General features: G+C 43.3%; 1 protein-coding gene across 1 annotated transcript; it reads left to right on the top strand.

Moving 5' to 3' along the window:
- Positions 1 to 7,280: 7,280 nt before the first annotated feature.
- Positions 7,281 to 13,265, top strand: ftcd (formimidoyltransferase cyclodeaminase). The gene is made up of 14 exons (XM_084714072.1): positions 7,281 to 7,439; positions 8,027 to 8,210; positions 8,304 to 8,432; positions 8,805 to 8,893; positions 9,399 to 9,578; positions 10,169 to 10,306; positions 10,417 to 10,548; positions 10,636 to 10,697; positions 10,826 to 10,952; positions 11,029 to 11,190; positions 11,959 to 12,002; positions 12,427 to 12,565; positions 12,727 to 12,822; positions 12,989 to 13,265. The coding sequence occupies exons 1-14, from the start codon at positions 7,386 to 7,388 to the stop codon at positions 13,070 to 13,072; spliced, it is 1,620 nt and encodes a 539-aa protein (XP_084570198.1). The 5' UTR covers positions 7,281 to 7,385; the 3' UTR covers positions 13,073 to 13,265.
- Positions 13,266 to 13,499: the final 234 nt, after the last annotated feature.

Raw genomic sequence — 13,499 nt, 5'->3', positions numbered from 1 at the left:
CTTGTCGTCCTGTTACGTCATATTTAATCTTTTTACGTCTTGTTTTCAACTTAACTAATGATTATGACTTTTTTATGGTTTTACGTCATTTTTGTCCTGTTACATAGTTTTTCATCTTGTTTTGTCATCTTGTCTTTTACGTTGTTCTATGACATTTTCGCCATAAAACTTCCTGTCCGACTGTGGATTTCCACCACATTTTGTAACTTTCTGAAACTGACAGTCCAACAGTCAAAGACTCACGTCCAAAAAAAACGAAAGACGTAACAAACGGGCTGATCTCATGTAGCCTGAAGTTCCTCCTCCATCACTGCGTGCGAGTAATTGTTGCTTCCCTCGGCTCTCATCTTTCAAAGAGAGCTCGTTTAGTGTTTACACGTCAAACAGGAAGACGAGAGGTCAAAGGTCAGCGACGCGACCTTCGAGGAGGTGTTGACAGCACGAGGCGAGCAAACACAAAGAGAGAAGAAAAAAAGGTTTGAGGGCGAGAGAGGCTGTCTCTGCGTGTGTGTGGGAGAGAGAGAGAGAATAAAGGAGGAGGAATCAGGACGGTTTCAAGGTTCCCCTTTTCTATTCGCTCGCTCGCCCGCTCCCCTCGTCGTCTCACTCTCTCTCGGCACACACGCAGCCAGCAAGGTCACACACACATACAGGCATGCACACACACACGCACACACGCGCACGCACACACACACACTCGTCTTCATGCTTCACTGCCAAACCCTTCAACGCTCTCTTTTCTCTCTCCCTCTCTCTCTCTCTCTCTGTAATGCAGACACTTGCTTGCTCGCCCGCTGCTGCACTCATCTGACTCTCTCTCTCTCTCTCTCTCTTTTCAGGGAAAGAAAACAAGGAAATCAATTAGACTCCCTCCTCCTCCTCCTCCTCCTCCTCCTCTTCGTCCTCCAGTCTGCTCTGATGTGGGCGATTTCATCCAACAGGCAGCAGCGGAGGAAGTATTCACATACTTAATGGAATAAAATCTAACTAAAATGTAGTAAAAGTACTTTTGTGCAGTAATATAGGTCCCTGTAACATGACATAAAATATGTAACGAGACAAAAGACGTAATGACAAAAAACAACGTAAAAGACAACATGACAAAAAAGGCGCAACATTAAAAATAACATCAGACATAACAAGACAAGTCGTAGCTGGTTTAACACGTTAGCATCTATGATTGGATTTCTGTGCAGCTTACGTTAGCTGTTGGTCCGTGCAGCTAATGTTAGCAGTTGTTTTCTGCAGCTAATGTTAGCAGTTGTTTTCTGTAGCTAATGTTAGCAGTTTTTTCTGTAGCTAACGTTAGCAGTTTTTTCTGTAACTGTAGTAGAATGGAAGTTATCTTTTTTTTTGTATCCTAATTAAATAATCCCTTTACATGTAATCCATTACTGGCCAGGTCCGCACACGTGTGACAGAAACGGTGATTTTTAACGTGAACTTTGTGACTTTGCGTTGAAGGACTGCAGCTCAGCGTCCTGCTGGTTCTCTTTGTCCTCAGTTTGCTGCTGAGAGTCTGAGTCTCGGCACAAACACAGCGAGACGAGTGGCGGCTGCAGCCGGAGAGAAAAAAACATCCGTGTGCGCGCACACACACACACACACACACACACACACACACACAGGAAGGCAATTAGAGCGTCGCATGAAGACTGAAAATGTGTGTGTGTTGGTGTGTGTGTGAAGGAAATTAGACTGCCTCATTATTCAAATTGGCTCGGAGGAGAAACGCAGCGCTCGCCTCGTTTACGCCTCGACGGAGAGAGAGAGAGAGAGAGAGAGAGAGAGAGAGAGAGAGATCTGTCACTCCTCCTCCTCCTCCTCCTCTGTCTCCTCGTTCTGTCATTCACCTTCCCTTTGTCCTCCCTCCCTCACCGCCTCCTTCCTCCTCTCCTCCTCTGTCACTCACAGTCCCCTCCTTCCCTTTTTCTCCTTCTCCTTCTTCTTTTTCTTCATCCTTCCCTCCATCACTCCCCCCCTCCAATCTGTCACTCCCTCCTCCCCCTCCTTCTCCCGTTCTCAAATTACATCCTCGTTGCCGCCTCGTTTCTCATCCCGTCGCCGGGGGCTGTCGCCGAGGACCGGCGAGGGCGCTAAACGATTTCCCACCATGCATCACTCCCCTCACACACACACAGAGTGAATTTCAGCCTTTTTTAAAGGAAAAACAAAACAGCGAGAAGAGATCACATTTTTTTTAAATCCTCATTTCATTTTCAGACTCAGACGTTGAACTTTTCACTGACTGATCATCCTGATGGTGGCGCTACAGAGAAACACGTTGTCATCAAGTTGTTCAAAAGACTTTAGACTCTTAATGTGTCTTTACCAGAGGACACAAAGGTCCTCTTTTCAGATCATTTTCATCTCGTTACGTCTCTCGTGTCTTTTTCGTCATATTTATCTTGTGTACGAGTCCCAAATTAAATCTCAGGTTGAGTCGTGTGTCACAGGTGTTTCTCAGTCTGTTATTTGTGTATCGGTGACATTAGAAACTAGTGACATCGTCGTCTTTACTGTTGAGTCTCTGCAGCTGCTGCGACGAGCTGATGATGTAACTTTGCAGATGGTTTCTGTGTAATCTGGTACATTTTTAACATCGTGTCTGAACAGAAAGTGTCTGCTGTTCCTCCTCGATGTTCTGCCTGATCCACTGCTCCTCATTTCTGTTTAATGTCTCTGCAGACGATCGTTTGACGTCCAATCACCTTCAATCATGCAAACGACGGCGAGAGAAACCACAGCAGAGGAGGACGGAGGGAGAGGAGCAGAGACACGCCAGAGGAGGAGGAAGAAAAGGAGAGGGAGAAGAGAGGGAAGAAAAAGGATGGAGAGAGGAGAAACCAAAAGAACGACGACGAGAGAAAGAAAAGAGGAAAGAGATGGAGGCTAATAGACGTCTACAGGGTCACATAAATCACACACTTCCTCTCTGACAAATTGATCGCTCGCCTGCAAATCTCCCCCAGTGCACCGACTGACAGGCGCTGTGCGTGCGTGTGCGTGTGTGTGTGTGTGTGTGTGTGTGTGTGTTTTTAGTGCGAGCCGACAGATAAAACAGCTGTGACAGAAGAAGAAAGAAAATACAGGAAGCACAAGAGAAGAGAAGAAGATGGAGGGCAAAGATTAGCTCTGTCACTGGAGGCGTCGTTATTCCGTGACGCCGTACGAACGCAGAACTCACGAAAAAGACGAGCCAAATAAAATGTAACATCGTATAAAGTTACAGCACAGAAAAACTCTCGACTTTATCGCCCTCTAGTGGTCAAATCAAACAAAACAGAGTACTTTTGACACGTCTGTTAGCAGGACTGAGTCTTTACTGCAGTAGAAGTACAGATACTCGAGTAAAAGTCAAAGCACTGATTCAACCTGTTTACTGCAGTAAAAGAAAAAGTTCAGGCTCTGAAATGTCCTCAAAGTATAAAAGTAAAAGGTTGTCCTCTGAAGGACATTTTCAACTGACCATTTCTGTCCAAAGACAAGTAAACTAGAGAGTCTCCATCTCTGTCCGTCTCTGATTTTTACGGCTTTTATGTTGTATTTTGTCGTCACTGTATCCGTTTTGTCTCGTTACATCGATTGTCTTGATTTGTTTTCTCATTACACTGGTTTCGTCTGAAGTTTTCCTCGTCTTCTTGTGTCTTTACTTTGTTCTGGTAGCTGAAATCGGTCTTTGTTACAAAATAAAAATATTCAATAATTTCCCTCAAAGTCATTCAAAGTAAAGTAACAAGTCTGTTTAGAAACTGTGAGGAGGAGAAAGTTCGACGACTGAACCTCCTTCCTCTCGCTGCTCAGTTTATTTTTCTACGACCAAAAACTTTTGTCATCAGAATAACGAGAGCCGATCTAATCACATCATAACTCACTGAACTCTGCTGACTGCACGACCCACCAGCTGCCTGTCAGACCACCGTAACCATGACGACCACTGAGCGCGAGATAGCGGTGTGACAGGTGAATAATCAGAGCTGTAGCGCCGATCGTCACGGAAACGAGACCTGACAGCACCGACAACGCTGGCGACAGATCACACACACACACGCACAGAGGCTGGAATCACTTGTAAATGTAAACACACACACACACACACACACGACACACACCTTTACACACTCTGCGCACACACAGTCTGTTTTCAGGAGCTCCACTGAAAGAACACTGAATGCACCACAGAGACACTGAACGCACCACACACTCGGAGTAGAGCAACACAACATTAAAGTCATGTGAACTACAGTAGACTGACACACACACACACACACACAATGTGACCTCTCCTGCCGCTGGTGACCTTTGACCTTTAATTTACACACTGACTCATTTCTCCACTTTTACTCACTAATGAATGCTGTTTAAATGATCTACCTGTGTGTGTGTGATTGTCTAACCTCGTCAGCCACTAATTGGCACTGTGACACACACACACACACACACTCTCTCTCTCTGTGTGCTGTGTGTGTGTGTGTGTGTGTGTGTTGTAACAGTGGTGTTCCCACAGTGCCCTCTGCTGGTCACAGTCTGATTGTGCAGAGTATTTATGTGTTGACCTGCTGCACCACTCGTGCATCGAAACTGTGATTTTACTAACAAACATGAAGGAATTAAGCACTTTCTTAATTTAATATAGATTTTTTAAAATACTTTTATTTTGATGTATTTTATGATGAAATAATCTCTATTTTCTGGAGTATTTGATTCATGTACAAATATTGTGATGATGTTTAGTTTAGACTGACAGCTCAGTCTGCTGTGAGGTTTATAAGTCCAGGGTTTGATTGTCTGTCTTGTCTGCCAGTCAGAAAGAGTCAGAGCTCCAGCTGTTAAAGGGTTTGTTTTAACGATCTGCTCCTCACATTAAGAGGAGGAAAACTGTTCAGAGGTTCGATCTCATGTACCACACTGTACTGTGCCACTTTGTTTTGTAAATGTACTAATAAAGGTAAAAAAAAAAAAAAAAAAGATCCTGCATAATATCTGGACAATAGTCCTTACACTGTATTACCACCAGTGCTGGCCTCCTTTTTTACACTCAACATAAATTACAATGAACCAAGCTAATGTGAAGGTGATGGTTATGTTCCAGTTCTAGTGTGAATGATATGTGTTAACATCTCAGTTTTACAGACTGTAGAAAGTAGTAAAAAGACTTAGAGTCAATTAACTATTAAAGTATGCAGTATGGAGCGGCGAATGGCGAATAATATACACGAAAGAAGACCAACTTTCGGTGGTGACTTCCGGTATGGAGTAGAGCTATGGCGGCGCCCTTGTCCGCCATCTTTCTTGCAGACGGGTGTCAGTGGCCCGTGGCAGAACACAAACACAAAGATAAGCGGCTAACAGCTAAGCTAACATCAGCTGTGCGGACAGTAGATGGACAGTTTGAGGCTCAGAAACAAACCGACCGGAGCTCAAACCGACAGAATGACTCCACACTAAAATGACGGACTGTTGTGAGAAGGAACGTGCTGTTTTATGACGCTTTATTACAGTTTTCCTGCTGTTATTGTCAGAGGAAAATCAACGCCACCGTCTAGAAGGGAACCCCAGACCCGCGACAGATCTCGCGAGAGCGGATTATTCTAACTCAGACTGTGATGTTTCCCGAACTTTAACCAAGTGTCTTATGTCCCTAAAACCAGCTCGACTGTTACAGCTGGTTCTCACATTATAGAACAACATTAGAAAACATCATTAATTTATAGAACCTGCTTAATGAAGAAAGGAAACATATAGATCTCGCGAGAGTTCCGTAAGTCAAGACACGACCTTCTCCATCATCATCAGGAGGAAAGAAAAGAAGAGTGAAAAATTGTTGAAAAATTAATTTATAAGTCAAATGACGAAGCAGCTTGCAGTTAAACTGCTACAGATACTTTATAAAAAATAAATGTACAAGTAAAAAGTAAACTGGTTTAAATTATGTCAGTAAATATTAGATCATTTTAAATATCCTCGTTTTGTGACTTTTATCCAAACAAATATTGTATTAAAAATACAGTTTTAAAATGTACTATATGTACTATTTTTGACTTGTGGACAAAACAAGACATTTGAGGACGTCATCTTGGACTCATCAACATTTTCGCACATTTTATGGACGGATAATTAATTGATCAGCCAGACTGATCACTAGTTGACTTGTTTTTCAGTGGACAGGATTTTTCTTTTTCACTTTTATAGATGAACCAACTAATCCACGAACTGAGAAACTATTTGACAGATGAATGGATGAAGAAAATAATCTGTGTCTGCTTCTACAAACTGCTGTTTACTGTAACACACTGACTGTGGATCAGTAGAAATCAGTAATCAATAATTCCAATGACATACAAGGAATAACATTTTTTAACAGAGTCTAAAATAAGTCGATTTGCAGATGGTGCATCTATCCTATTAAAAGATAAATCAATGGTAGATAAAACTCTCAGTATTTTCTCAATCTTTTCTAAAGCATCTGGTTTTTCTCTTAATATTAAAAAAATGAAAACTCCACTATTGTTTTGTCCACAAGTCAAATATATTGAGTTTCCTGTCAGAGAGGAGTAAAGAAAGCAGAACAAAATCACATGTGAGAAGCTTGAAAACTTATTTAACTCTGAGCCTGTCAACAGTGAGGCAGACTGATTGTTTTTCTTGTGAACCAATCAGCTGTCAGATATCCAGCTGATCACTGATTAACCGTCTGATTCAACTGTTTCAAATATTTAACCCAAAAAACTAACCAGGAAGCAGCTGTGACTTCACTGCTGATTTAAGTTTCAAACATAACATCCATTTACTTACATAATTTTGCTTTAAACAAAATACAACTCATGAAATTCACCGTGGAGTTTATCTGTCAGACCCTGAACTTTGACCTCTGGCCTCCCAAAATGCTTTTGACTGTCTGAGGGTCAACAGATTATCACAAGGAAACAAGATGAGAGAGACAGAGAGCAGCGTGGTCACAGTGTGCTTCAAAGTTCAACACACGGTACAAATTAAAACAATACAAAGATGCAACTATTTTAATTTAGCACAACAAAATACCTTAACGTACACCAGACTAAAACTGGTCCTGGACCAGGCTGACGGGGAGCTAACAACACTTTACACGGCTGGTTACTCTTTACGGAGTGTGTGTGTGTGTGTGTGTGTGTGTGTGTGTGTGTGTGTGTGTGTGTGTGGTAATCATTGTGAGCTGACCCACATACAGAGCTGCTGCAGAACTGTTAATGATTCACTCCTCTGGACTCCTGTTAGACAGACATGTTGGGGGGGTGGTGTTTTTTTTTTTTGGGAGGGGGGTGAAGCTGGACCTGCACGCCGTCAGTCTGAGGTTGAACTCAGTCTGAGGTTGAACTCTTGTGCTTTTCACTCAGTTTGCAGGAACAATGTCTCAGCTGGTGGAGTGTGTCCCCAACTTCTCTGAGGGACGAAACAAAGAGGTCGGTGGTTTAATATTTCCGTTTCTGTTTCTTCACAGTCCGACAGGGTCTGGATCAATAACCGTCTTTTTAAATTCTGCACTCTAGTTGCTCTGTATGAAGTTGACTTGAAGGTATGTAGTTAAAGTAAAGTTAGTCTGGTTAAACTAACCAAAGCACAGAGGTGGGTCAGTGAACGATGGGATTCATGGTTCACTCAGCCTCACTTTGGTTTTTCTAAAAGTGTTCCTGAGCTCATCGAGTCTCCTTTATACACTGATGTGTGTTTTTAATGCAGTGCTGTCTGAGGGGTCAAAGGTCACGGACGTTCAGTGTTGGTTTTCAGTCTTACGTGCAGAGATTTCTCTGGTGTGAAGTGATTTTAAGTGCATTTAGTTCTTTTTACAGTTGCATCTGCTAATGAAGGCTGTGGTTAAACTCTGGTTAAAAAGTTAATTAGTAAAGCCGAGCTCGTTTTGTCCGACTCATGATTTCAATGCCAGGGATGAATTATTTGTAAAAATGTGTAACGGACAAAGTGAAGCAGATGAAAGAATCTGAATTTACCCTTCAAGGTGTGACAGTTGAGATCATCTTACCTGTTTCAGGTGATCGATGCCATCTCAGCAGCCATCTCCAGCACCTCGGGCTGCAGCCTGCTGGACGTCGACCCCGGAGCCTCCACCAACCGAACCGTCTACACCTTCGTGGGTTCTCCCGAGGCCGTGGTGGAGGGAGCGCTGAACGCCGCCCGGCAGGCCTTCAGCCTCATCGACATGAGCAAACACTCAGGTGAGCAGCGTCCCGCAGCAGCGGCGCTCCGGACGGTGTCCGCCGTCCTTTATGGCTTCTCCCCAACCTGACAGGTGTGTGTTACGTGTACAGGTGAGCACCCCCGCACCGGCGCGCTGGACGTTTGCCCCTTCATCCCCGTCCAGAACGTCTCCATGGACGACTGTGTCAAATGTGCCAACGTGTTTGGACAGAAGCTCGCAGACATGCTGCATGTCCCTGGTGAGACACAGAATCAAACATTTAATAAAAAGGCTTAAGTTGACCTGTTACATCTACACTGTAAAAATATTTTTAACATTTTGTTAAAATGTTTTTGCAGGTTACTTCATAGAAAATTACAACTTTAACAACTTTATGAGGACTTACTTCATTCTTCGGTTCATTATAACATCAGTTAATAATTTCATATATTCTTATATATTCTCTTTTTTAACAAACTGTCTCATGTTTCAGAAGTGACAGTTTTAAAAGTGATTTATTTCAGCTGGAATTCAAATGTCACATGACAGATGACAGTAATTTGTCACATTGCAGAATTTTAAATCATTTTCCTTAGCAGCATAAATAATCATCCCTTTATTTCATCTGCAGTGTATCTTTATGGAGAAGCAGCACGAAAAGAATCACGAAGAAGTCTTCCATCCGTCCGAGCCGGAGAGTACGAAGCCCTACCTGAGAAGGTGAGACAGCAACAACCAATCAGACGTCAGCTGCTGCTTGTTTATTCAGTTCAGTGTCTGTTTCTTCTTCCTCTGGATAAAGTGGCCAATCATTTATTCAGAAAAAGCCACCAGAGAAGAGCACTGCACTGTAGTACAGAGCAGTGCTCAGAGCTCAGTGTCCTGCATGTTTCAGATGTTTCTGCTCCGACACACCTGATTCAGATCATCAGCTCGTTATCAGACTTCTGCAGAGGCTCGATGACGAGCTGATCATGTGAATCAGGTGTGTTGGAGCAGGAAACATCTAAAACATGCAGGGCAGTGAAGCTCTGAGGACCAGGGCTGGGGAACACTGGTGTAGACAGTTGTCACAAGGCATCATGGGAAATGTAGGAAACTGCTGTAGAGGGAAATAAAGCAGGTTGAGTGAAGCCAGAAAAAGCACAAATCTCCAGGACATCAGATTTGATCATCATGAGGTTCCTGTCCTGTACTTTCAAAATAAAAGTCCTGTTTCTTCCAGTTGAAACATGATGATTGGGCCCCTGACTTCGGTCCCGCCGTGTTTGTACCATCATGGGGTGCCACGGTAACCGGTGCTCGCAAGTTCCTCATCGCCTACAACGTGAACCTGATCAGCACCAAGGAGCAGGCTCATCGCATCGCCCTGGACATCAGGGAGCAGGGCAGAGGGAAAGACCAGGTGCATGCTGGGAGTCCGAGTCAATTATTCAGGGGTTCTCAACGAGTGTCATTTTTGATCTGAAGTCAGTTTGACTTGACTTACAGACAGGAAACCATCATTATATAACACAAATATCACTCTCTCCAAACCAACCAAACTCCATTGATAAAATCAGTCATTTAGAAACCTCACAGAACACAGAAGTTTCTGATCTACTGATTCTTCAGTCTGTTAGTTTGTTTGTGTTTTTGTGAGACTTCAGTGAATTAAAACACCAAAGTCACTAAATGAAGCAAACAAACTAACACATCGATGCAGCAGTAGAGCAGCAGCTTCTGAGCTCTGTGAGATAAAATCAATGATTTCACCAACAGAGTTTGGTGGCTTTCGACAGCAGTCAACTTATGTTTGAATTAAACGTGTTTTTTCACACTAACAATCAATTCATTATTCAGATAAACACTAATAAATCCCTTAAATACACATGACCTAATTCAGCCTCACTGTGCAAAGATGTGTAACTGTTATCGGGTTATGAATCTGGATTTAATCCATCCTCAGCTGGACTCACCATGACTCTTCTTGTCCTCTCATTGTGTGTGGAGCAGCCCGGGCTGCTGAAGAAGGTGCAGGGGATGGGCTGGTACCTGGACGAGGCCAACATCGCTCAGGTGTCCACCAACATCCTGGACTACGAGCTGACCCCCCTCCACACCGTGTACGAGGAGATCTGCAGGGACGCAGAGGTCAGAGGTCAACGCACAAGATGCACACACGTTAAACATAAACATGACAAGAGGCATGAAACAACGCCCACTGACAGTAGAATCTCGTGTTGATAATCGATGATGCACAGGACCTGAAGCTGCCGGTGGTTGGCTCTCAGATCGTTGGTCTGATCCCTCTGAAGGCTCTGCTGGACTCTGCTGACTTCTACATCCACAGAGACCAACTCTTCATCGTGGAAGAGGAGCACAAAGTCCGGCTGGTCAGGGAGCAGTCGTCACCGTGACATGACTCCGGCAGTTTGAAAAGACAAATGTGTGACTTTGTGTCTTTCTTTGTCGGTCCTCAGGTGATCAGTAAACTCGGCCTCGACTCGCTGGGTCCATTCAACCCGAAGGAGAGAATCATAGAGTGAGTTTATCCACAGTGTCAATATCTGTCACATCCACAGCATGACGTGGAATATTAAGCTCCATACAAACTGGTCCTTTAAAATGTAATGATTTCAAGTTTCAGTAACTGTTGTCGTACCTGTGCAGGTACATGGTGAGGTCACAGGAGGACAGCCGGCTGGTGTCTCTGCCCCTGCAGCAGTTTGTTCACAGTGTCGGAGCTCGGACAGCAGCTCCTGGTGGAGGATCGGTTTCTGCTGCTGTTGCTGCTCTGGTACGAATAAACATGTCGGTTTTGCACAAAGTGGACTCTCTCCAAACGTCTGTGTGATGACGTCTTTGTGCTGCAGGGGGCGGCGCTGGGCGCCATGGTGGGTCAGATGACGTACGGGAAGAGGCAGTTTGAGAACCTGGACGGTGTGATGAGGAGGCTGATTCCTCCGTTTCATCAGGCCATGAACGAGCTGCTGCTCATGGTGGACGCCGACTCGTCCGCCTTCAACAGCTACATGGTGAGAAGATCAGCTAAAACCTGCCGACAGCCTCGTTACAGCTCAGCGTGTCCCACTTCTGTACGACATGTCAAATATATAATCAAACAGATCACGTGAACTGTGGTTCTATGAGGTTCTTATTGTATCACTGACAGTAGATGGTGGTCAACAAAACCCCAGTACACTATATTTAGAATATTTTCACCACTTTATCTTTCTGTCAGACAGACTTTTCTGACAGGAAACCACCGTTATATAAGACAAATATCACTCTCTACAAACCAACCAAACTCCTTTGATAAAAACCTTAATTTTCCCTCACAGATCACAGGAGTTGCTGGTCTGCTGCTGCCTCAGTTTGAGTCAGTGTGAAGCCTTGGTGAATCTGAACTATCTTTTTCAAACATTAAAGTCACACAATAACACAAACAAACCAACCGATCGATGCAGCAGCAGAACAGCAGCTCCTGTGATCTGAGAGGGAAAATGACTGATTTCAACTATGGAGTTTGGTTGGAGTGATATTTGGCTTAAATAACAGCGGTTCAAGATAAAGAGGTGAAAATACATCTACTGTAGGTAATACACTGACTACCTCAGTACCTCATGCAATTACACTTCACAAAAAACCCAAACTACCCCTTTAAGGCCTGTTCTTCAGGTGGGATGAACATTACAATGAGTACAACCCCCATTTTCTACTATTTGATTTCCATTAAAACACATGGTGTTCCAGTATATTCACACCAGTATGTGTTTGTTGTTTGCTGCTTCTTTTTGTTGCAGGCGGCTCTGAAGATGCCAAAGAACACAGCAGAGGAAATCAAAAGGTGATATTAAAAATCTAAATTACACAGAAATTCATGCTCTAGGTACATTTATGCACAGTGTCATCTATTTGCTATTTATATATGTTAATAAAACATATCTACAGTTGATAGAAGGTATTAAAAATACTCTTTTTGGCCACTGAGGGGCTCAAAATCTCAAAATGACTCAAAGATGATGTCAGGTGCAAAACTGAGTAGATCTTAAAATGTTACATTTACATAAGTATTAAGATACTTAAGCAGAAGTACTTAGACCAAACTCAAAATACTTAACTGTAAGTAAAATTATATTATAATAATAGTTTAGTTTTCTTAATATTTCTCTTTTTTAAGAACATACTGAATGTTATATTTAGTTTGTACTGTGAGGCTGCAGAGTTTTTGTTTTGTCCTCTAACATTTAACCCTGATGTTCGTCTGTCAGGCGACAGGCTGCGATGCAGGACGGTCTGCAGCGAGCCGTGGGCGTCCCTCTGGCTCTGGCCGAGAGGATCAGCGTCCTCTGGTCGCCTCTTAAAGAAATGGTCGTCTACGGAAACGTTGCCTGCAAGTCAGACGCTCAGGTGACACAAACGCTTCAACGTCAGATTCACCGTTTTATTCCTGTTTAATTGTGTTTAATTCCTCTGATGTCACTCATTTCAATCGTTTTTCTCTTCAGTCTCAATCACAGCAGAAAAAAATCAAAATATAACCTATAAACCTGTTGCTTGTCTGGTTTCAGGTGGCAGCTAAAGCTTTGGAGATGGCTGTATTTGGAGCGTATTACAACGTCATCATCAACCTCAAAGACATCACAGACGAGGCCTTCAAGGCAGCTGTAAGTGTTTTCATGTTCTTCCAATCACAGGACAAGAGCAGACTGCAGCGTCCCTCCAGGACGCCGTGTTGATGATGTTAACTGCTATGTAAAAATAGTTTTACACTGTCATGTGAAAACCTCCCTGGTTCTGATGAGTTTGTGGTTCTGTTGTTCTGTGCTGCAGACTCAGAAGAGGGCGTCTGCGTTGCTGCAGGAAGCGAAGGAGGGCGCCGCCGCCGTCCTCCACGCTGCTGAGGAGAGACACTGAAAACACAAAAAGCAAAGAAGCTGAACGTGGAGCAGAGATTTCCACCAACAACTGAGTTTATCTGCAAGTTCCACAAGTTTCCTCTCTGAATCTGATGCTGGGATTGAACGTTTCCTGCAGCAATGCACCCTGGGACTCATTACTGACTTCCATCCTAAAGTTTTTCTGGATACAAATGTATAAATCCTGTTACTGCAAAGACATGACCCACCTGACCTGTTTTCATTTGTTTCTCATCTTTCTGTCTGTGGGTTCAGATATTAATCAGTTGTAAACTTTCTGTGAACCAATCAGAAGCTACTGAGAAATATTTAAATCATTGTGTTGATTTAACATTTGACAAAACAAACAGGATCAATAAATCATTCACAGGTCATCTGTGGCATTTAAATGATTCAAATGTAAATTATCATTAAGAATTAAACGT

Source organism: Lutjanus erythropterus, chromosome 24, assembly GCF_056507025.1.
Source record: "Lutjanus erythropterus isolate fLutEry1 chromosome 24, fLutEry1.hap2, whole genome shotgun sequence".
Classification (NCBI taxonomy): Eukaryota; Metazoa; Chordata; class Actinopteri; order Lutjaniformes; family Lutjanidae; genus Lutjanus; species Lutjanus erythropterus.
Note: the sequence above shows the minus strand (reverse complement) of the source record. Positions and strands in the feature narration are given on the sequence as shown.